This window comes from Lithobates pipiens, unplaced genomic scaffold (genome assembly GCF_037356315.1).
Source record: "Lithobates pipiens isolate NorthernLeopardFrog02 unplaced genomic scaffold, aLitPip1_a1.2 Scaffold_22, whole genome shotgun sequence".
Lineage (NCBI taxonomy): Eukaryota > Metazoa > Chordata > Amphibia > Anura > Ranidae > Lithobates > Lithobates pipiens.
Genome location: NW_027507784.1, coordinates 276210553 through 276232686, shown reverse-complemented (window position 1 = coordinate 276232686; position 22134 = coordinate 276210553). Strand labels below are relative to the sequence as shown.

The window sequence follows — 22134 nt, the reverse complement described above, 5'->3', positions numbered from 1 at the left end:
TGGGGAGGGGGCAGCTTGCCCAAGCTTATGCAAAGTTCCAGCTTTCACAAAGCTTGTATTTGCATAGGAACCTTTAGAGGCTCAGATGATATCAGCAGGTATAGGGACAGTGTATGTGTGTATATATATATATATATATATGTATATGTATATATGTGTATATTCTGACAGTACATAAGTGTGTGTTTTTTGGGATGGTTGATAGAATCCACCTAGAGTCCTGGTGCCATTCAATTTGGTACCCATGACGATTGGTATTGTCACATGATTTGATTTATAGGCAGCTTATATCTTTTATCCAGCCAGTGGTTATACGAGGAGGCAGTACTGGACTGCAGTTTTAAACATTGCCACAGCCTGTATAGCAAAAAAATGGCGCCTGTTGAGCACCTTGCTAGTGAGATTATGAGGGACACTGCTCACAGGATCCAGCACCAAGCAGCAAACATTACAAGCCTCAACTGTTCTTGCATGTGGGGTCTGGTTACTGTCCCTCTTGGCCTGCTGGCCATAGTGACCAAACCAGGAGGAGCCCACCTCTACCCTGGTAGTGGTATAAGGAACAGATTAGTGATGTACAGATGAAGTCCCAAAAAGTAAATGATCTTCAGGAGACTGAGCCCCCATTCACATTGACTGCGGCTTTAATATCATGCTACTTTATCTGAAATTGAATGATTTCAAAGACACGTCAGTGCAACATAAGGTGTGACTTGGAAGACATCTGTGAGGCTTCATGCACAGATGTCTATGCAAGTCGCACCCGAAATCACCAAAAATAGTGCAGGAACTACTGTTTCAAATCGGTGCAGCACCACAAAGTCTGCATCGCACTGATTTGAACAGTGCAATTGGCGGCATTAGGGTGCGACTTGTCATGTGGTTTGACTTGTCAAATCACATGACAAGTCGCTCCAATGTGAATGGGGGCATAAATGTAGCACCATCACATTCAGAGACTAGACACAGGACTAAGGCTTGGCTGAGTTAGAAAGGATTATTTGCCCAGTGTCCATTCACCTGAAAGTGGCAACATAATCCAAGCAGTAATCAACATGACCCAGCACCGTTAGGGAGTTGCAGGTTTCTCCATACCCGAGAGCAACAGCCCTGAACTTGCTTGGCTGGCTATGCTCTGGCAGAAGTGATCTGGGTAGCTGTAAAAGCCTTGTGGACACTTCTAGAGACACCAGAAAATGAATTTGCCAAAACCATCATCTTTTCTTATATTATACAAATAAAACTGGATAGATTATATATTACACTATTGTCAAAAGTATTGGGACACCCCCTTCCTGCCCAAGCCATTTTCAGCTTTCAGAGGAGGATTGGGGCTGCTCTGTGCACAGAGCAGTTAAGTGGGGGAAAAAAATAAAAAAATAAAATAGGGTACTACTCGCGGTACTTTCTTCTTACAGTAATATTATGAGTACACTCACCCAATAGCAGCAGCAGTAAGGGGATCAACAGGAGTAACAATCTGAAAGCTTTTGGAAGGCATCTGCAAAGATAACATAGGAAATCAAATCAATTGTATGTAATGGTGAAATCTGTTGTAACTTTGTTGCCTTATAAGAAGTGAAGATTCAACCAAGTAGGTTTTCAGTGATAAATACGATTTTCGGCCAATCGCGGGGTGCTTTTAACCCCTGCTAGCGGCCGAATAAAGGGTTAAAAGTGCCCGCAGAGTGCAGCTGCCGAGACACTTTGGCGGCGCTGCCCATTAAATTCAATGGGCAGGGTCGCTCCTAAAGTGCCTCAAAGCAGCTGCTTGCAAGACTTTTGATATCCTGCCAGCGCAGTGCCCCAGTGTGAAAGCACTCAGGATTTCACACTGGGATCGCAGATGAGGCATTTTCCAGGCGCTTTACAGGTGCCATTTTTATTGCTGAAGCGCCTGAAAAACGCCTCCAGTGTGAAAGGGGTCTTAGAATCCAAGAGCTGGCCAGCGGGCCAAATAAATCTAGAAGTACTCAGTCAAGTGTTTTTTTTTAGTTTTTTTCCCCCCTCTTAACCAGCAGTGAGAAGGCTATACCACTGCTTTATAAAAATCAGCCCATAACTGCCTAAATCTGTTTTCTTCCCCCTCTGCATCATATTGTTACTTTCATACCTCAGCATTTTGTAGCTTGAAACTCCAAGCTCCAAAACGCTGGAGAAAAAAAACTTTTTTCTACTTTTTTCTATGGAGTCTGTTCACATCTCCACTCCAAGTCGCCTGTAGCCAAACACCTTTTTTTGTAGCTTGCTTGGACAGCATTGCGCATTTTTATTCGCACAGAATGAATGGAAATGCGCCATTAGCACATTCTTGTGCGATTTAAATAAATTGTAACTATATGAATAAATGTAAATAAAATTACTAGAACACCCAAACAAAAAAAAAAAATAGTTTTTTTTATAATTTGTTTTATTAATAAATGTATTGTGTTAGGATTAGGGTGTTCAGTTTTTTTATGGGTTTGGGTTAAGGTTAAAAGGGCTGTATACCCTATTTTTACCTACAGGTAAGCCTATAAATAAGGCTTACCTGTAGGTAAAATGAATATCTCCTAAACTGTACCTTGCATGCAGTCACTGACATCAGCGGCGTATGCCCTCTATAGGTACGGCGGATGCTGCCAGACCTTGTCAGAAAGAAGGTTCCCGCGCCCACGTGTGAAGTTCTCTCACACAAACCCAGAAGACACGGGATCTGGGTTTGTGCATACTAGCTCATTATGCCTCTGCCTTACAGTTTGTTTTTTTGGTGCAGGTATACAACCGCTTTAAGGGTCAATACATGGTATTCATTTATTGAATTTAATTACTTATAGCGGAGGTCCACCCTAAAGTGGACCTTCCGCTCATTGGAATCCTCCCCCCCTCCGGCGCCACAATTGGCACCTTTCAGGGGGGAGGGGGTGCAGGTACCTGTACAGTACAGGTATCTGCACCCACTTCGGGCATAGCTTTCCGCGGAATCTACGCCCCTTTCCGAAAGTCCCACGCTGCCTGCTGGGAAACACACGGATCCCAGAGACAGAGGGACCATCCTTATTGCGCAGCGCGACTCGCGCATGCGCAGTAGGGAACCGGGAAATGAAGCCGAAAGTCTCCACTGCTGGGCGGGCAAGTGTCCTTATTTTAAAAGTCAGCAGCTGCAGTATTTGTAGCTGCTGGCTTTTAAAAAAAAAAAAAAAAAAAAACACGGCAGAATTCCCGGCGGACTCTCGCTTTATCTAACATTTTTGTGTATTTCATTTTACATGCATTACATGTAACAAAAAAAAAAAAAAAAAAAAAAAACCCACACACAACCCCTAAACCCTTAATCCTAAACAAAAAACCCCCAAAAATAAAAGCTAATGGAAAAGCTAAAAAAGCTTAAATACCTAGCAATAGATGGCAATGGTTTTCTCTTTTTTTTTGTCAATAAACGCTGTATAAAAAGGCATCAAAATACGCTGGAAAACTACTCAGGTGTGACTGTAGCCTCAAAGCCATAGCTGAGCATGGCAGAATATAAAAAGGGATATTTCTTACTAAAGGCCAAAAATATGTCTGTCTTTCGCCAGACATGAGATCGGAATTTCCCAAGAATGCAATTAGTCAGTTTTAATATTAGGACACTGACCTAGTCAGAAGAAATACATTAAGCAAGGAGACGAGTGTAGTAAGCTGGTACCAGCCTGTGCCCAGCCACCAAAATATTCCAGATGCAGCCTTTCCTGTAAGATGAAGGGGAATGATTAGACATACTACAAACACAGGAGAGAAAGCCAGGAGCTCGTGCAGATGGAATACTCTGTGCGCCAAACAAAAGCTTTAACCAAAATGATCTGAAATGATAGTATATGCATTATGCTGAGATAAAATGATGGGTACAGTAATAGTAAAGATGAAAAAGCCATGCTGTTCAATTTACCCCGTGCAGACATGATCAATCATATAGCCCCATTACCCACATGCACCAAAAAAAAAAAAAAAAGAAGAAATGGAATGTAAAATAAAAAAAACTAAAGATATTCTCCAGCAATAAAGCAAGAAAGTGAATGAATGCTGTGTCCATTCCAATGTGCAAAATAAAAATAATAACCTGGTGATACAATGGCCAACCAAAGAAACGACAACACCTTCCTGGATACAAACCATCCAGCAGCTCCAGTACTGCGTGCAGCTTGCATTAAGTAATAACCTAAAATATAGAAGAGATGTGTCTTTGGAATGCTTTAACGGCAATAGACAAAAAAAAATAAAAATAAAATAAAAAAATAAAATAAAAAAAAGACAGATCAACTACAGAGTTAGAGAAATGATAAAAGCAAAAGAAGTTTAATATTTTGGCATTGACGTTTGCTCCTGTTCTCCTGCTTATTGTATATGTTCAGTCACGTTACACAATCCAGCAGACTTACTATTTATTGTATTGTGTGCACCCTACTCTGAGACAAGACAAAGCTGCTGAATGGGATTTTACTTCTGCCCGAGTAACTGCAAAAGCTGGATCAATTATTTCTCATGAGCGTTTTTGGGATTAAGATTTTTTTTTTTTTTTGTTTAGAAGAGAATGTTATATTGGCACAAATGACATAGCAGATATCCAATTATGAAAGGAAGACAACCTATTGTATAGTGGAATATATCCAGGCCTTCTCCACACTTGTTGCATTGCAGGAGTGCACACAGAATCGCGCATATTCCCACAACACACAAAACTGCTCTGCTGTCTTACAGATGCACCAGTGGTGCCATTGATCCTTACTGGCACCCCACGCATCTTGCTAATGCATGTGCGTTATAAGCTTGAATTATCACTTGTCAAATCCACTTAGCGACAATGGATTTCGATGCAGCCTGTCCCTTCTTAGGACCCTCTGGCAGAATAAATAAGACATCAGTCTTACAAATCTGAGTAGTTGCCTTTAAATACATTTTCACTGCTCTCACCACATCAAGACAACGTAGTGACTTTTCTTCCCTGGAACATTGTTTTGGAAAAAACAATGGCAGGACAATATCTTGGTCCAGGTGAAAACCTGAAACTACTTTTGGCAAAAAACCTGGACGAGGGCGTAACACCCCTATGTCCTCATGAATAATCAAATATGGCTTGTTACAAGAAAGAGCAACCACTTCCAAAACCTTCCTTGCTGAGGATATAGCAACCAAGAACACCAGCTTCCTTGTCAAAAGGACTAAGGGAATATGCTGTATCGGTTCAAATGGCTGTTTTTGTAACACTGACAAAACTAAATTTAAGTCCCAAGAGCTCAAGGGTGATTTAACTGGTGGATTAATCCGCATCACCCCTTGGATAAAACCCCGGACTAAAGAATGCATAGCAATCGGTCTTTGAAATAAACTCAATAAGGCTGAGACTTGGCCCTTAATAGTACTCAGGGGCCAACTTCATCTCTACGCTTAATTGTAGAAAGGCAAGAATTCTGCCTATGATACATCCAAGGGTGCCAACACTTGGATTCACACCAGGAAACATAAGCCTTCCAAACTCTAATATATAGTTCTGGAAGCTGGTTTCCTTGCATTAATCAAAGTAGAGATAACTGACCCAGAAAGCCTACCTTAGACACTGGCGAAAAAACTCAGGAACGCCTGGAAGGAGGAGGGGTTATATAGGGGAGTGAACTTCCTGTTTTGGGTTTACCAGTGTCAACACCTGAAGGTGACCCATAATCCATTAAGCAATTACTTAAAGTGGAAGTAAACCCTTCTATCGTTTTCAGTCAAGGAAGCTGCCATCTTGGCCTCTAATGATACTTCAACTGCCATAATGCTGCACATGTGATCAGTTATGAAACCAGCCATTGGATGGTTTGAAAGTTTGGTTGAGAGCACAACCAATGTGAAAGTTAGCATTTCACATTAGCATGCCGGGAATGTAAGCGTTTTTTGAAACTGGGCTTACTCCCGCTTTAAGGCTCTGTGTTCCATGATGTACGATAAAGTAGCTCCTTTTTTTCTTTTGCTTGCAGTGAGCCTTACATGTTTTGTCTCCTGATAAACTGACCGCAACCCACATTTTGGGTGCCAATAAGAATAGTGTGTCCAGCCATAGCAGCTCTTTTTCTGGCTGCTCTCCATCATGCCACCCAAATATCTAATGGCATCCGATGGCAGAAAGGAGAGCTCCTGACTGAAAGCAAACATCGTCTTAAAGCTGTACACCGACATCCACTGCTCCATATAAAGCAATGGATGGTAGTTACTTAACGCAGTTACTTTAGAAGGTAACGAATAATCTAACTGATTACTCTTCCCCTCATGGTAACTCAGTTCCCATTACATCTACCGCCCAGGAGGCCCCACCGTGGCCACGCTGCTTGGCCGTTCCTTCCGCCACGGGGAGGGGGACTTTCACCCGCTGACCTGAGAAGAGGCGGAGACTCAGACTGTCTGGACCGCTCCATGCTGCCCCACCTATCCAGAGAATGTACGGAGGCGGGGCGGACACTGAAAAATGAAGTCAGCTGACACCAATCAAGTGAAAGGGAGAGTCTCTCTTTCCCCATGAGGAAAGGCATCCCTGGAGGCATTCAAGTAAGTGACTGATGATTTGAATTGCAGTGCAATCGATCCATACCAAGTACTCCACCACTTCTGCTTCTTACTGATCCCATCCCTTCCCACCCACCCACCATCACTTCTACAACAGAGGTGATGGGGGGATAGGGTAGGGATGAGATCAGTAGTGGTGGTGGGGGATGAGATCAGTAGTGGTTGTGGGGGATGAGATCAGTAGTGGTTGTGGGGGATGAGATCAGTAGTGGTTGTGGGGGATGAGATCAGTAGTGGTTGTGGGGGATGAGATCAGTGGTGGGAGAGGATGGCAGGATGTGATCCATAGCAGCTTTCTTTTGATTAATGGTTAAAATTGGTGGGTTTAGTTGCCGTAAAGGCTATAAAATATGCTTAACACCCCCGCTTCCCTCCTCCTACCCATGCTGTATAGTGTTGGTAAAAGATCTTTGTAAATACGCAGTTTCAACTCCCGTGTATGGTCACGTGATGTAGTAGTAGCGCTGGCTCCCATGTGTCAAGGAGTGCCTGCTGCAGAAGAGGTGTGAGCAATGGAAGCTGGTGGGTGACATCATGGCTCCAGGAATAAAGCCTTTTATTCAGACCTTCATGACTTCATAAATCACTCAACTGGACTGAAATAAGGCATTTACACAGATATTTTTTACCAGCAGTATACGACACAGGTAGGCGGAGGGGGAAGCAGTGGTTTTAAGCACACTAGTATACAACATCGATTTTCAATTCAAGCAAATTGTGAACGCAGACATTAGGTACCCCCTGTGTAGCTCTAGTTAGTATATTGACAAAGCACTATATTGCACCTCAAGAGACCTAAACACAAACTGACTTAAGCTTCCTGAAATAAAGACAGATGCTTACCTTGCGCCCAGGGTAGTACATATGTGAGTGCTTCTCACAAAACAAAAAAAAAAAAAAAAAACACAAACACCCCACACTTTTCCAAAAGGCTGGAATTTGCATTGTGCACCATGAGCAACGCCCATACCTGGAGGCAAACATATTGCATGATACCAGAAGGTACATAAGGGCACCTAGTATTTTCTAATTTCACAAACACAGATTTGTTTTATTAAACGTTACAGTTTTTGCATTAAAACCATTGCCAATGATGTTCTACTTTGCTAGGAAGGATGAGGTAGCCAAGAGGGAACAGAGAAATGTAGGAAGAAAATCCTAAAACAAGCATCATAGACCAGACTTCGCCATCTGCTTTTATTAAAAGAGAGTGCTCTAAAATCGTCACAATAAAATAAAAACCCATGAACATTTTAATAGAAATGTTTTTTTTTCCCCAAGGAAAGTTATCGTCTATCACTGAGCTACTTTAGTAGTTCTCCAGCCTGGAGTGGTAAACATCCTGGCTTCTTGGCATTTCACTGACCACATTTTTTAACAGAACAGATGTTGCAGCAAGATAGTACTTGAACTCTGAAAAAGCACATTCCCCCAGTATAAGCATGTACTTTATGTGCATCAACTTGTATGAACTAAACCTCTTTACAGCCTGCATAAGTCATCCCTGGAATCTAACTACAGTTTAGCTAGAAACAAACAGAAAGCATGGTACGTGCACGTAGTGGATGTGTTAGGTTACAGTGTACAGTGAAAGAAAAGACAGACAAGGCCTCCAGTTGTTGGTTAAATCAAAGGTTAAACATAAAAAGAAAAAAAAAGGTGTAAAATAAACCTGTGTAAGAAAAGATGTGCCACAACTTTCCCGTCACCCTTTTAGCCCATGAGGAGGACTGTGTGTGCACAGTGGTGATGTGCGTTTCCCGTTGTTTTGTCCCCTTACAGTCGTCACCTGTTGATCATTACAAATACCGATTAATATCAAACTTCCTCATTTAATTTCCACCAGTGACCATGCAAAGAACAAACAGCAGGAGGTTTGTGAAAATTTGGATGAAGACATTAAGGTTTTGGCAATTCGGTCAGAGCAAAACTGGTCTATGGCGCCTGCACCCATTAAAACAATGTAATAAGATTAATGTTTAACTACGCTAACTAAGCTTACAAATGTGGACGCAACATCAGCAAGAGGCGGCAAAACAACTTGCTGTGCTTGCCCTTAGGCAGGACTTAAAATTTTACTTGCCTATAACCCGGCATTAGGGACTTCTAATGTAGCAACAGTGCTTCAAACTGGTCCCTATGGAAGCCTTTTAAAAGTCAAACATTACCATACAAAAGGAGATCTATTTGGTTGACAGCTGAATAAGAGAGGGAGGGGTGAGGCTTTAAACAAACCTTTCCTGAGAAACACAGGAGCTGTCATTACCTATCCCCTTCTGAAAACAGAAAACACCTGGTAAGCACACTGATCAACTGGGGTCAATAAGGCTTGAGAAACAAGTATATTCATCTGTAAAGTCATATGCTGGTTTCTGGTAAAAAAATAAATAAATAATAGCTATGGAAACTTTCATGTCTCTCAGGAAAGGTTTTTTTATTCCTGACCACAATGTACAACCAAGGCAGAGGATCCAACAGGATCCACAGCAACTGCCCTGAAGATTACCTAGCAAACTCCAGGCTTCTCAAAATGAAGGCCTCATTCACACAGGTATACTGATCTCACACACACACACACACGTGCATAGGGCCATCTATGCCTGCACAGGATGCGCAGGTTTTCCATGCATACTCATGCAGACAATTCAACTCATTGCTATTGAGAGGCAGCAACTGCACAGACACGGCCGTTTGATCTCAATCTCACAGCCATGCTGGACAGAATGCACACGGTCTGTATTCAGGATCCAGTACAGCTATGAAATTGGGCCCAAGCGGCTATGTTCGTGCAACCGCTGCATCCCCACTGACATGAATGGGACAGAACACGTGAACAACCTGTGCATCCCATGTGGGTGTGTGTATGGATTGGTATTATGCCCATGTGAGCCAATTCAGTGTTCAGAAATGTTTTGGGCCAAGTCAGGTTTAGGATAAAACTATACTGTCAGATTCTGTCTGAGAAGAGAGGTTCCCTTTAAATTTTTAATACAACTCATCCCAATTTCTTGCCCACTGTAAACAAGAGCCATTGTGAACAGTGCGTAGTTGATCCCAAATCAATAAAAAATCCAAGCTTGTTGCAACTCAATGTACGATATACAAGTTCTTTACATTCCTTTAGCCATTTTTCATGCATTATTTCCAGGTATCTGAATAAACGTAATTAAAGTCTAGATTTTAAACTAATGAAACTTGATAAAGTGGCTGCCAGCACCCTTGAGATTATATAGTTTTCAATCCTTGATGGTTACCCCTGCTAGGAATTAGGATCAGCATATTTAAAGTGCTTAGAAAATGATAAAGTGATTACAAAATAATGAAGTGAAGGAAAGTATACAAACGCATGCAGTAGCACCATACTTACATATAGATTCTCCATTTATATGGAGGTGTCGATCCTCAGTTTGATATTCTGCCACATTCATACTTCCACAGTAATTGGAGTGAGCTGGAACACACACACACACGGGGTAAATAAAATAAAGAGTCTACGCATGGATTTGCATGACACCTGGGAGACCAAAAGCAAAGCTGGGAAAAAACATTTGCTTAACACTTGCAAAGTGTCATTAAACAGTTTGCTTAACTCTTTCCTCCTCTACCCTATGTACCCAACATCACTGCATGGCACAACATGCAACGCTCTAGATTTACCTAAATGCCAAAAAAGACCAAACACACGTTTCAGTCTGTTTGTGAAATCAATCTACTTTCACCATTGGCCCTTCCCATCACCAACAGTGACCCCTCAGACCAGCAGATAAGCAACAGTAAGGAGAGAAGAAAAAGGAGACTGCCAAAAAGGGACATTATTATATACCGGTAGGTAAACCTCATTAGAAAGGCAGCAAGTTTTTTATTTTTAAAAGCCAAATCATGCTACCCTGAGACTAAAATAAAGAAAGAGAAAAACAAAAACAAAAAAAAAAACCCCCATACAAAAAGCGTCTTTAGAACAATCAGCACCAACTTGAATAATGACCCAGCAGGTTTCAGAGTTACAGAACACAATTTTTATAAACGTAGTTTCATAAATGCTTTCACTCTGCAAACACTGTCAGATAAAAGTAAAACAAAAACAAAAAAAATAAAAAATAAAACCCACACATCAAAAACAATAAAAGTGGTTTGTTAATAAACAAAACTTTTTTTCCCCCTCAAAAGCACCAAAGTGTTTGCAAGAAAAAGGACTGAATTCAGAGCAGTGAAGAGTTAAAAAGCCCAATAACCAAGCACCAGAAAGCAAGTAAAATCAGAATTGTGTGCACAGAAGTCACCAATGATAGCATCTGGTACCTTTTTGTTCATAACCAAGCTTCAGCATGACCATATGATAGACTCTCACAAGCAGTGTTGCCATGGTGGCCACAGCACTTTTGGCCAATACCATTGTCCTGTGTGCGTAGTAAGGCAATTCTCCTAATAGGAAAAGATTACAGTTCACATTAAAATCAAATGAAGGAGAAAACCAAGCCAAAATACTATTTATCCCATTGGGCATCCTTCAGAAAAATCTATTGGTGGCAAAATAGTATTACTCTAGTAGCAACCTAATCAGAAGAATCAGTACTCAGGAATCCAGACCATCAATGAATTTGGTTTTGGTGCTTACAAATTGAACAAATCTGCATGCACATATTAAGACAAATACAAAAAAAAAAAAAAAAAAAAAAAATTAATTTACAGCTCGACTAATTTGTATAGAAATTTCCTCATCACAAAGTATCAATCGTCTGTTCTTCCAACAGCATCCAATAAGCTTTAAGTAAATCACATTAAAATTTTCCAATACCTAAAAGAGCATCAGGAGGGGAGCCCATGGGACGGCAATATTTCACAACACCACAACATGTTTATTGTTCTCGATGAAATGTTAACAGAGATTTGATGTTGTATCAGTTTTGTCATTTACTTTGTAGGTTATGTGGTAAGTCTGTATAACCTACTGGTCCATGTGGACCCAGTTCCTGATATAAACAATAAAAATAAATCATAATATAAAAATGAGAGAGATATATAGATATATAGATATATATAGATATATAGATATATAGAGATATAGAGATATATATATCTATATATCTATATATATCTATATATATCTATATATATCAATATATATCTATACACACACACACACACACATACCAATAACTATTATACAATAACATATATACATACCAATAACTATTTAAAAAAAATCTAATCTGTGTTAAGCTGGAATTAATTGAAGTTCACCAAAATAAATACAGAATTGGAATGTTAAATAAAATCCCTGGTGCCCAGCTTATGGCCCTTTGCCACTTACTGTACACCCTAGGGGTCCCTGCAGACAGTAGACAGTCTTACCTGGCCCACTGAAATACTCAGGCCAGTTAGTATAAAATATTCTTCAGACCGTGTTCTTGTTAAATGGCTTGTTTTCTTTCCCAGGGTCTTACTTTTTGCTGTGCTACCCATTACGTTTCAATTTTACATTCTCCTCCTCACCCCCCTGAAATTTTATAAAAGGATTTTTTGGGAGCTGTAAGGAGCACAAATGTGGAAACATTTATTTGTAAAAGACTGTAGTATAACTCAGGGGTCACCAACCACCGGGCCATGGCCGAGAGCGGGCGGGCGACATGAGTAAGGGGGGGGGGGGGGCAGGTGAGAGCCGGGAAGGCGAGAGCAGAGATATGACATCTCTCATCGCCCGCCCTGCATCACCGCTGTGTGGCCCTCAGCAGGCAGCAGAGAGTGCATCATCTCTCACTGCCCAACCTCACTCTGGGACACAACCAATGCACATCATGTGTTAAAAAGCTGAGAAGAGAAGCCTCTTTCTCTGCTGTCACTGTTGCCTGGTGGCAGGCGATGTGACAAGTGACAGGCAACGGTGGAAAGTGACAGGCTGCATCCGGTGGCAGGCGACAGTGGAAAGTGACAAGCTTAGGGCTCCCACTGATTCTGCATTATGGCGAGTTAAACCATTTAATTTTATATTACAATGTAAAATAAATAATACACCTCAATCATACTGACACCACATCAACCATGGCACTGTGATGATTGACGTGCCATCACCAGCCATTGCTCCGATAAGTTGCCTGCGAAAACCACATCATGCCCCCCCCCCCCCCCCCCCACCAAGTCAAAAGCGTTTGGTGAGTGACACTGGGCAGAGAGCAATGCAGCACTGAAGATGAGACGCACCAAAGCACTTTTTATGTCTGGAGTACCTTATGATATATTTGAGCACTTTAACCCTTTCATGCCCAAGCCTATTTCTGACATTTGTTGCTTGCAAGTCCATATATGCAATCCATTTTTTTTACTAGAAAGTTAGAACCCCCAAATATATATATATATATATAATTTTAGCAGAGACCCTAGAGAATAAAATGGCGATCATTGCAATATTTTACGTCACATGGTATGTGCACAGCAGTCTTTCAAATGCATTTTTTTTTGGGGGAAGAAAGAGAAACTAAACAGTAAAGCTAGCCCAATTTTTTTGTGAAAGATGTTATGCCAAGCAAATCGATACTAAACATGTCATGCTTTGAAAATGTGCATACTTGTAGAATTTTTGGGAGAAAAATATTTTTTTTTTACGGTTACCAGGTTTGAGTTAGAGGTCTGCTGCTAGAATTATTGCTTTCGCTACGACGATCGCACCAATACCTCATGTGTGATTTGAACACAGTTTACATATGCGGGCGCGACTTGCGTATGCTTTTTTTTGCTGCGGGAACGATTTCAAAAAAATAAATATTTTTTTTTACATCGTCTCTTGTGCTGTCACAAGGAATGTAAACTAGAGGTTGACCGATATGGGTTTTTCTCTGGCCGATGCCGATATTTATAAATCGCGGCGGCCGATGGCCGATATAGGATGCCGATTTTTTTGGGCCGATATGTTAGGCCGATTGTTTATTTTATTTTTTTCCCTTCATCTCAGAAAATCTAACAGTTAGAACCCTTTCACACTGGGGAGTTTTTCAGGCGCTTTTGGGCTAAAAATAGCGCCTGTAAAGCACCTGCAAAACAGCTCCCCTGCAGTCTGTGTGGAAGCCCGAGTGCTCTCACACTGAGGCAATATGCTGGCAGGACATTAAAAAAAAGTCCTGCAAGCGGCATCTTTGGAGCGGTGTACACCGCTCCTCCACCACTCCTGCCCATTGAAATGAATGGGCATCGCTGCCTTAGCGCCTGCAGTGCGATCTGGTAGCGGTGCTTCACGGGTGCATTTAACCCCTTCCTTGGCCACTAGCTGGGTTATAAGTGCCCCGCTAGCAGCCGAATAGTGCCGCTAAAACTAGCAGCGTTTTACCGTCAACGCCTGCCCGCTCCAGTGTGAAAGCAGCCTTAAGTAATACAGAAAATTTCTTACATTTATTAAACAAAACAAACCTCCAATCAGTTCACTTGTATGTATAATTTAGATTAAAAAAACCTATATATTAAATACACAAAAACAGGTACTCAAAACTTTTGGATGAAAAAAAAAAAATGGGCTAACTTTACATTTTTTTTTTAACCACTTGCCGACCAGCGCACACCGATGTACGTCGACAGAATGGCACGGGCAGGCAAATGGGCGTACATGTACGTCCCTTTAAATTTGCCGCCCTGCCATCAGGGGGCGCGCCGGCGCTGGTCGGGACCCCCGTGAGTCCGGTCGCGGGACCCGCGGACTCGATCGCCGCGGGCATACCCGCGATAGTCTCACGGAGCGGCCAGATGAAGAAATGCCGTTGTAAACAGCATTTCTCCATTCTGCCTAGCAACTAGTGACGCTGATCTCTGCTCCATGTGATTGGAGCAGAGATCAGTGTTCACTAAATGAAAGCCCAGCCCCCCCCCCCCCCCACAGTTAGTAACACACCCCTAGGAACACTTAACCCCTACACTGCCACCCACTGGTTAACCCCCTTCACTGCCAGTGTCATTTACACAGGAATCACTGATTTATATAGCAGTGATTACTGTATAAATGACAATGGTCCCAAAAATGTGTCAAAAATATCCGATGGGTTCCCCACAACGTCGCAGTCACAATATAAAATCGCTGATCGCCGCCAGTACTAGTAAAAAAAAAAAAAAAAAAAATTAATAAAATGCTATAAAACTATCCCTTTTGCGCAAACCAATCAATCGCTTATTGCGATTTTTTTACCAAAAATATGTAGAAGAATACGTATCGGCCTAAACTGAGGGAAAAAAAATTTTTTTTTATATATTTTTGGGGAATATTTATTATAACAAAAAGTAAAAAAAATAGTGTGTTTTTTTCAAAATTGTCGCTCTATTTTTGTTTATAGCGCAAAAAATAAAAACCGCAGGGGTGATCAAATACCACCAAAAGAAAGCCATTTGTGGGGAAAAAAGGACGTCAATTTTGTTTAGGAGCCACGTCGCAAGACCGCGCAATTGTCAGTTAAAGCGATGCGGTGCCGAATCGCAAAAAGTGGTCTGGTCTTTGACCAGCAAATTGGTCCGGTCTGAAAGTGGTTAAATCAGTGTATTGTTTCCAAAACAAAAATTGCGCAAATACCACATGACATAAAATATTGCAACAACTTATTTTATTCCCTAGGGTCTCCGCTAAAAAATATATAATACATTTTTGGGGGTTCTAAGTGATTTTCAAGCAGAAAATATAGGATTTTTACTTGTAAGCAACAAGTGTGAGAAAAGATTTAGTCTTTAAATGGTTAAACTGAGAACTCCTCCACACAAAGTTCAGTTCATTGATGAAAAAAAACATTGCATCTCTGATCTTTTCTTGGCAGACTGCCCAGAGAGAAGTTGCTCCACAGAAGACTTTAGGCAACTTGCATTGACTTCTATATGGTGGACCTCTAATGTAAACATCCCTTATGACAGTGATAGGTGGTGACAGGTACTCTTATGGAGGGATCAGGGGTCTAAAAGACCCCAAATCCCTCCTTTACACTTGAAAATATTCAGATCGCCAAAAAACGGCAATTCTGAATACTGTAGTTTTTGTTTCATCCGTGCCATTGGCAGCAGAGTAAACCAGAATTGACATTGCGTCCAGGTTTACACAGACTCGATCAAAGCCGTTTCTGGCTTTGATTCAGTCTCTCTGTAGCCCGATAAGTGTCGGATCGCAGGCCCGGGAAGAGTGGCGGAAAGGGGGGGGGGGGGTGTCATGTCCCCTCCAGCTCCTGTGGGAACACTGAGCGACTTTTAGCCACATCGGTTAACCCTAAAAAGGAGCCAAACGCGGGGGTGATGCCTACAGATGCCTGAAAGTAGAGTCCGTGTATGTATGGTCGGCGCTAAGGGGTTAAGAACAAGAGACTTTGCAAGGGGCATGCTCTGAAATTTACTGGGACTTTATTTTGGTTGTTTTTCACATAAATGCATAAGCAATAAGGATTTGTATGGCAGTAACACTTATGAATAGCAATAATATGACCACGCTGTGAATAGTGATTTATAGCTCGACATACAGTTGTGCTCATAAAAGTTTACATACCCTGGCAGAATTTATGATTACTTGGCCATTTTTCAGAGAATATGAATGATAACACAAACATTTTTCACTCATGGTTAGTGTTTGGCTGAAGCCATTTATCAATTGTGTTTATTTTTTTAATCATAATCACAACAGAAACTACTCAAAATGACCCTGATCAAAAGTTTACATACCCTGGTGATTTTGGCCTGATAACATGCACACAAGTTGACACAAATGGGTTTGAATGGCTGGCTATTAAAAAGGGATAAATCATCCTCACCTGCGAACTGTTTGCTTGTACAGTGTGTGTGCATAAAAGGTCAATGGGCTTCTGGACTCCTGACAGTTCCCTGCATCTTTCATCCAGTGCTGCACTGATGTTTCTGGATTCAGAGTCAGGGGGAAAGCAAAACAATTGTCAAAGGATCTGTGGGAAAAAGGTAGTTGAACTGTATAAAACAGGAAAGGGATATAAAGATATCCAAGGAATTGAGAATGGCAATCAGCAGTGTTCAAAGGCCAATCAAGATGTGGAAAAATTAGGGGTTCTGTTGAAACCAAACCACGGTCAGGTAGACCAACTAAAATTTCAGCCACAATTGCCAGGAAAATTGTTCAGGATGCAAAGAAAAACCCACAAATAACTTCAGGTGAAACACAGGACTCTCTGAAAACATGTGGTGTGGCTGTTTCAAGAGGCACTTGAAGAAAGATGGACTGTATGGTCGAGTTACCAGAAGAAAGCCACTACTACGCAAATGTCACAAAGTATCCCTCTTACAATACAGCAAACAGCACAGAGACAAGCCTCAGATCTTTTGGCACAAAGTCGTTTGGAGTGATGAGACCAAAATTGAGCTTTTTGGCCACAACAATAAACACTTAATTTGCAGAGGAATCAACAAGGCCTATGATCAAAGGTACACCATTTCTACTCTGAAACACTGAGGTGGACCGCCGATGTTTTGGGGATGTGTGAGCTACAAAAAGGCACAGGAAATTTGGTCAAAATTGACAGCATGGTGAATGCAGCATGTATCAAAAAAATACTGGAGGAACATTTACATTCATCAGCCAGGAAGCTGCGCGTGGGACGTACTTGGACATTCAAACATGACAATGATCCAAAACACAAGACAAAGTCAAGCAGTCATTGGCTACAGCAGAATAAATTGAAGGTTCTGGAGTGGCCATCTCAAGTCTCCTGACCTCAATATCATCGAGCCACTCTGGGGAGATCTCAAACATGCAGTTCATGCAAGACAGGGATTTACAGGTACTGGGAGGCTTTTTGCCAAGAGGACTGGGCAGCTTTACAATCTAAGATAAAGAGCCTCATATACAAATGCCACAAGAGACTTCAAGCTGTCATTGATGTTAAAGGAGGCAATACGGGGTATTAAGAGCTGGGGTATATCAACTTTTGATCAGGGTCATTTGGGTAGTTTCTGTTGTCATTACGATTTAAAAAGAGTAAAACACAGTTGATTGATAATAAATGGCTTCAGTCAAAACACTAACCATTAATGAAAAATGTGTGTATCATTCATATTCTCTGAAAAATGGCCAAGAAATCATAAATTCTGCCAGGGTATGTAAACTTATGAGCACAACTGTACACGGTTGACCATTTGATGAAATGACTGCCTCGACTGACTATATCAAGCAAATTAAATTTTTCACTATCATAACTAGTTTTCATTACATTTTTGATCACTTCTTAATGGAGATAAAAAAAAAAAAATAGAATCAGATTGGTGGGAAAAATGCCGAACTTTTCAAAAGTGGGGCTGGGTTCACAGCATGGGGTCTGTTATGCTTTTGTACTCCGGTTCAGGTGCAATTCAGGTCCAAATTTCACACCTGAACCAGACCCAAAGACGCACAGGACCCTTCTGAAATCCGGACCGTGACCACCCCGGGGACCTGTGTGAACTCGCTCCATTGTGAGCCAGTCACATTCGCCTGTCATACAAATTGGATGTGGGGAAACCCACATAAAATTTGCATATATATGTAAACCCAGTCTGAATGTGTAGAATTTGGAACAAATCGATCAATTCTTAATCAAGTTTGACATTCAAAATAATCATAGTCAAGCAGGCAAATTTACCAAAAATTGCACTGAACAGTTGTTTAGAACATCCAAATGATTAAAACGATCCCTCCCTTTACTGCATGAAAATTATTGCAATGTATATGGCAAACATAACCCTTCCCCATGCTACACAAAGCAATCAAAAACTGTAGTTTGGGTGTTAAAGTAGGTCTAAAAAAAGGTAGACAGTTTTTTTTAAACCTGAAAAACATTCAGTGTAGCTACCCTCCTTTACATACCTGAGCCTGTTTCAATCCAGCAAAGTGCTATATCTATACACTTTTTTTTTTACACACACACACACACACACACATATACTGCAAGTACCACTCCTGAATTAAAGCAAATATTTGATAAATATGTATTTTTTGCTATGATAGCAAGGTGGGGTAGTACTAAATTAGTGTAACAGAGCTGCACAATTAATCGCCAAGAATCGCTATCGCGATCTTGACTAAAGTGTTTCACAATTCCTTCTATGCAAAGAATTCTCTCTGCTCTTCTGAAGACACAGCCCTCAAAAGAAAGGAAGAGAAAAACTGGGCCAAGAATCAAAACAGTCTATCAGTTGAACTTCAGTATAAACATTGTAACAAATGTGTCAATGGAATAGACTTTTTGTGCAAGTGTGAAAAAAGTTTAACCACTTAAACAATAAACCCTTTTCAGATATTTGTTGGTTTTAAAGTTAAAATCTTTTTTTGTTTGCTAGAAAATTAGTTAGAACCCCAAACATTATATACTTTTTTTTAGTAGACACCCTAGAAAATAAAATGGTGGTTGTTGTAATATTTTATGTCGCACTGTACTTGCGCAACAGTCTTTCAAAGGCATTTTTTTTTTTTTTTGGAATGTGTAAAACAAACACACACACACACACACACACACAACCAGAAACGTTAGCCCATTTTTTGGTATAATGTGAAAGATTTTTACATTGTGAGAATCATGAGAGAATCGTGATTTTTATTCTAAGCAAAAAAAAATCGTGGTTCTCATTTTGTCCAGAATCGTGCAGCTCTAGTGTAACATTAGATAAGTTCTTGATATTATCCACTGTACTACACATCCTATAATATATTAATTTTCCAACACATCCAAAAACATTTACATCCATGAATATTAGCACTTTTACATAAACCAGCCTGTAACACAAGTTAATTGGTCTTCAAATAGCAACTGTATGTTGGTTAGACAAGGACTTCAAGTAAACCGGTCACAAACCTGGGCAGTTTAAACTAAGCCCATGGTAAAAATTACTACTTCACTAAAAAATGCATGATAAAAAAGGAGACCATGTCATCAACTTATATTGCAGATAAAAGGCACATAAAATTTCAAATGCCTGCAACATTTTTCAATTCCAAAAATTATTTTTAATTTACCGTCTCTGAACATGCTAGCATAATTTGACTACTACAGGAGAGTCCGTTTCCTAGTAAAGCCCCCTCCTGGAGTTGTCCAATTGCTGTCTGTGCTGACCCAGTATTTCTGCCCCCCCCACCCTTTTCTGCTACATAACATTTAATGTAGCTAGCTTGGCAGGTGCAAAGGGGAATAATACAGCGAGAGTCACTTATGCGACAGCTTAAGGGTCGGTTCACACAGGGGCGACCCGTCAGGCGACTTAGCCGCCTGACAAGTCGTGTCCCGCTCTATGCAATGGAACCGTTCTAATCTGAGCGACTCAAGTCGCTCCGACTTAGAAAAAGGTTCCTGTACGACTTTTGGGGCAAATTGCATTGACTTCTATACAGAAGTCATTTCACAAGCCACCGCTAAAGTCGGATCCCGGTCGCCTGAGGCAGTCGCGCTGCAAGTCGTGCTGCCTCAGTGTGAACGGGCTCTTAGGAGCTGTTGACATTACGTCCAAGATGGCGGCACCCAGCTGCAGTCTCTGGGATTTTGGAAGTCTACACAAGAAGGCTTTAGGCTTTTACTGGTGAACAGCAGCAGCAAAGAGGGTTAAATTTAAAATTATGGCCAAAGCTTTTTTTAGCTTTATTTACCTTTTGGCAGACAGTTACTTCTTCTGCACTCCTGTGACCTGTTTTCAGCCTTTATTTGGCTAAAGCCTGCTTTCGGCTGATGTCACAGAGCCGGTCCAGGCTCTGAAACAATCCTGAGCCTATGGTTGGTATCCGCCCAGAAGCCTGGACTGGCACCTGGCTGAGAGCCTGAGCCAGCCGCTCCCACTCCCTCCACAGCCCAGTGCTCCAGTGAGCACTGGAGGGGCAAAGAGCCACTGACAGACATCTAATCACCAGCATTCTGCAAGCTGAAGACCAAGATCTGCATGGTCAGAAGTATTTGATCCCTCAGTTCGCAGTCTCTGAGGCAGCTGGGGACACCTGAAGCTGGGATTGGTGCTGCAGCCATCTAGTCACGTATGTTTTGTTTGTTTTTTATAGTTTCTTTTAAAAAGGAAAAAAAAAACTTGAAAAAAGGAAATAATGGAGGCCGCAAGTCTAGACTTCTAATTTCACGAATGCCATGTGCCCGCCTAAAATATTTTGACCCCATAATATGGGTCATTAGTTCAGAACAGACATGCACGTACAGTGAGGGGAAAAAAGTACTTTATCCTCTGCTGATTTTGTACGTTTGCCCACTGTCAAAGAAATGATCAGTCTAATTTTAAATGGTAGGTTTATTTTACCAGTGAGAGACAGAACAAAAAAAAATATCCAGAAAAAAAAAGAAACATTTCAAATAAGTTATAAATTGATTTGCATTTTAATAAGTGACATAAGCATTTGGTGCCCCTATCAATCAGCAAGATTTTTGGCTCTCAGTTGTCTTCTATACAGATAAAGGGATGATATTAGGAGCACTCTCAAAGGCAGTGCTCCTGATCTCAGCTAGACACCTGTATAAAAAGACACCTGTCCACAGAAGCAATCAGATGCCAATTTCTCCACCATGTTCAAGACCAAAGAGCTGTCCAAGGATGTCAGGGACAAGATTGTAGACCTACACAACGCTGGAATGGGCTACAATACAATTGCCAAGCAGCTTGGTGAGAGGGTGACTACAGTTGGTAGGATTATTCGCAAACAAAAAAAAATAAAAAAATAAAAAAATAAAAAAGACACACAAAACTACTGTCAATCTCTCTCGGTCTGGGGTTCCATGCAAGATATCACCTTGTGGAGTTTCAATGATCATGAGAATGGTGAGGAATCAGTCCAGAACTACAAGGGAGAACCTCGTCAATGATCCCAAAGCAGCTGGGACCATAGTCACCAATTGGTAACGTATTATGCCGTGAAGGACTGAAAACCTGCAGCGCCATCAAGGTCCCCATGCTCAACAAAGCACATGCACAGGCCCATCTGATGTTTGCCAACAAACATCTGTATGATTCAGAGGCAGAACTGGGTGAAAGTGTTGTGGTCAGATGAGACCAAAATTGAGCTCTTTGGCATCAACTCGCTGCGTTTGGAGGAGGCAGAATGCTGCCTAGGACCCCAAGAACGCCATCAAACACGGAGGTGGAAACATTATGCTTTGGGGGTGCTTTGCTGCTAAGGGTACAGGGCAACTTTACCACAGCAAAGAGAATGGATGGGGCCATCTACCATCAAATCTTGGATGAGAACCTCCTTCCCTCAGCCAGGGCATTGAAAATGGGTCACGGATGGGTATGTCAGCAGAGGGGGGACTGGAGCAGAGGACATGGAAAAGCCTGGAAGGGGACACAGGAGGGGGACTGGAGGAGTATACAGGGACAGTCAGGGGGTGATCAGTGCGGCGGGGGGAGTTACAAGCACCAATCCCCCTTGTATAGGTTTCAATAAAGCAGCTGGAAGCCGCAGGAGGGGAGGAGGAGGAGAAACGACTGTCAGCTACTTTATTGAAATCTATACAGGGGGGATTGGTGCTTGTAACCCCCCCCCACCCCCCCCCCACCAATGCCGCACTGATCACCCCTACTGTCCAGGTATCCGATAAAGCATTGGAGCATTTGCCCGAGTACAAATACTTGGTATCAGCACCAATA

At 41.5% G+C, this 22134-nt stretch overlaps 1 protein-coding gene across 2 annotated transcripts in view; it reads right to left on the bottom strand.

Moving 5' to 3' along the window:
- Positions 1-22134, bottom strand: part of SUN1 (Sad1 and UNC84 domain containing 1) — a 112701-nt gene that overhangs the window by 41495 nt on the left and 49072 nt on the right. For both annotated transcript variants that reach the window (XM_077449064.1, XM_077449063.1), the window contains 6 exons: positions 10858-10980; positions 9926-10009; positions 8231-8347; positions 4079-4177; positions 3617-3710; positions 1440-1501 (listed from right to left, as the gene is read on the bottom strand). In XM_077449064.1, coding sequence (XP_077305190.1) covers positions 1440-1501; positions 3617-3710; positions 4079-4177; positions 8231-8347; positions 9926-10009; positions 10858-10980 — 579 coding nt within the window. The remainder of the gene's footprint in view (positions 1-1439; positions 1502-3616; positions 3711-4078; positions 4178-8230; positions 8348-9925; positions 10010-10857; positions 10981-22134) is intronic.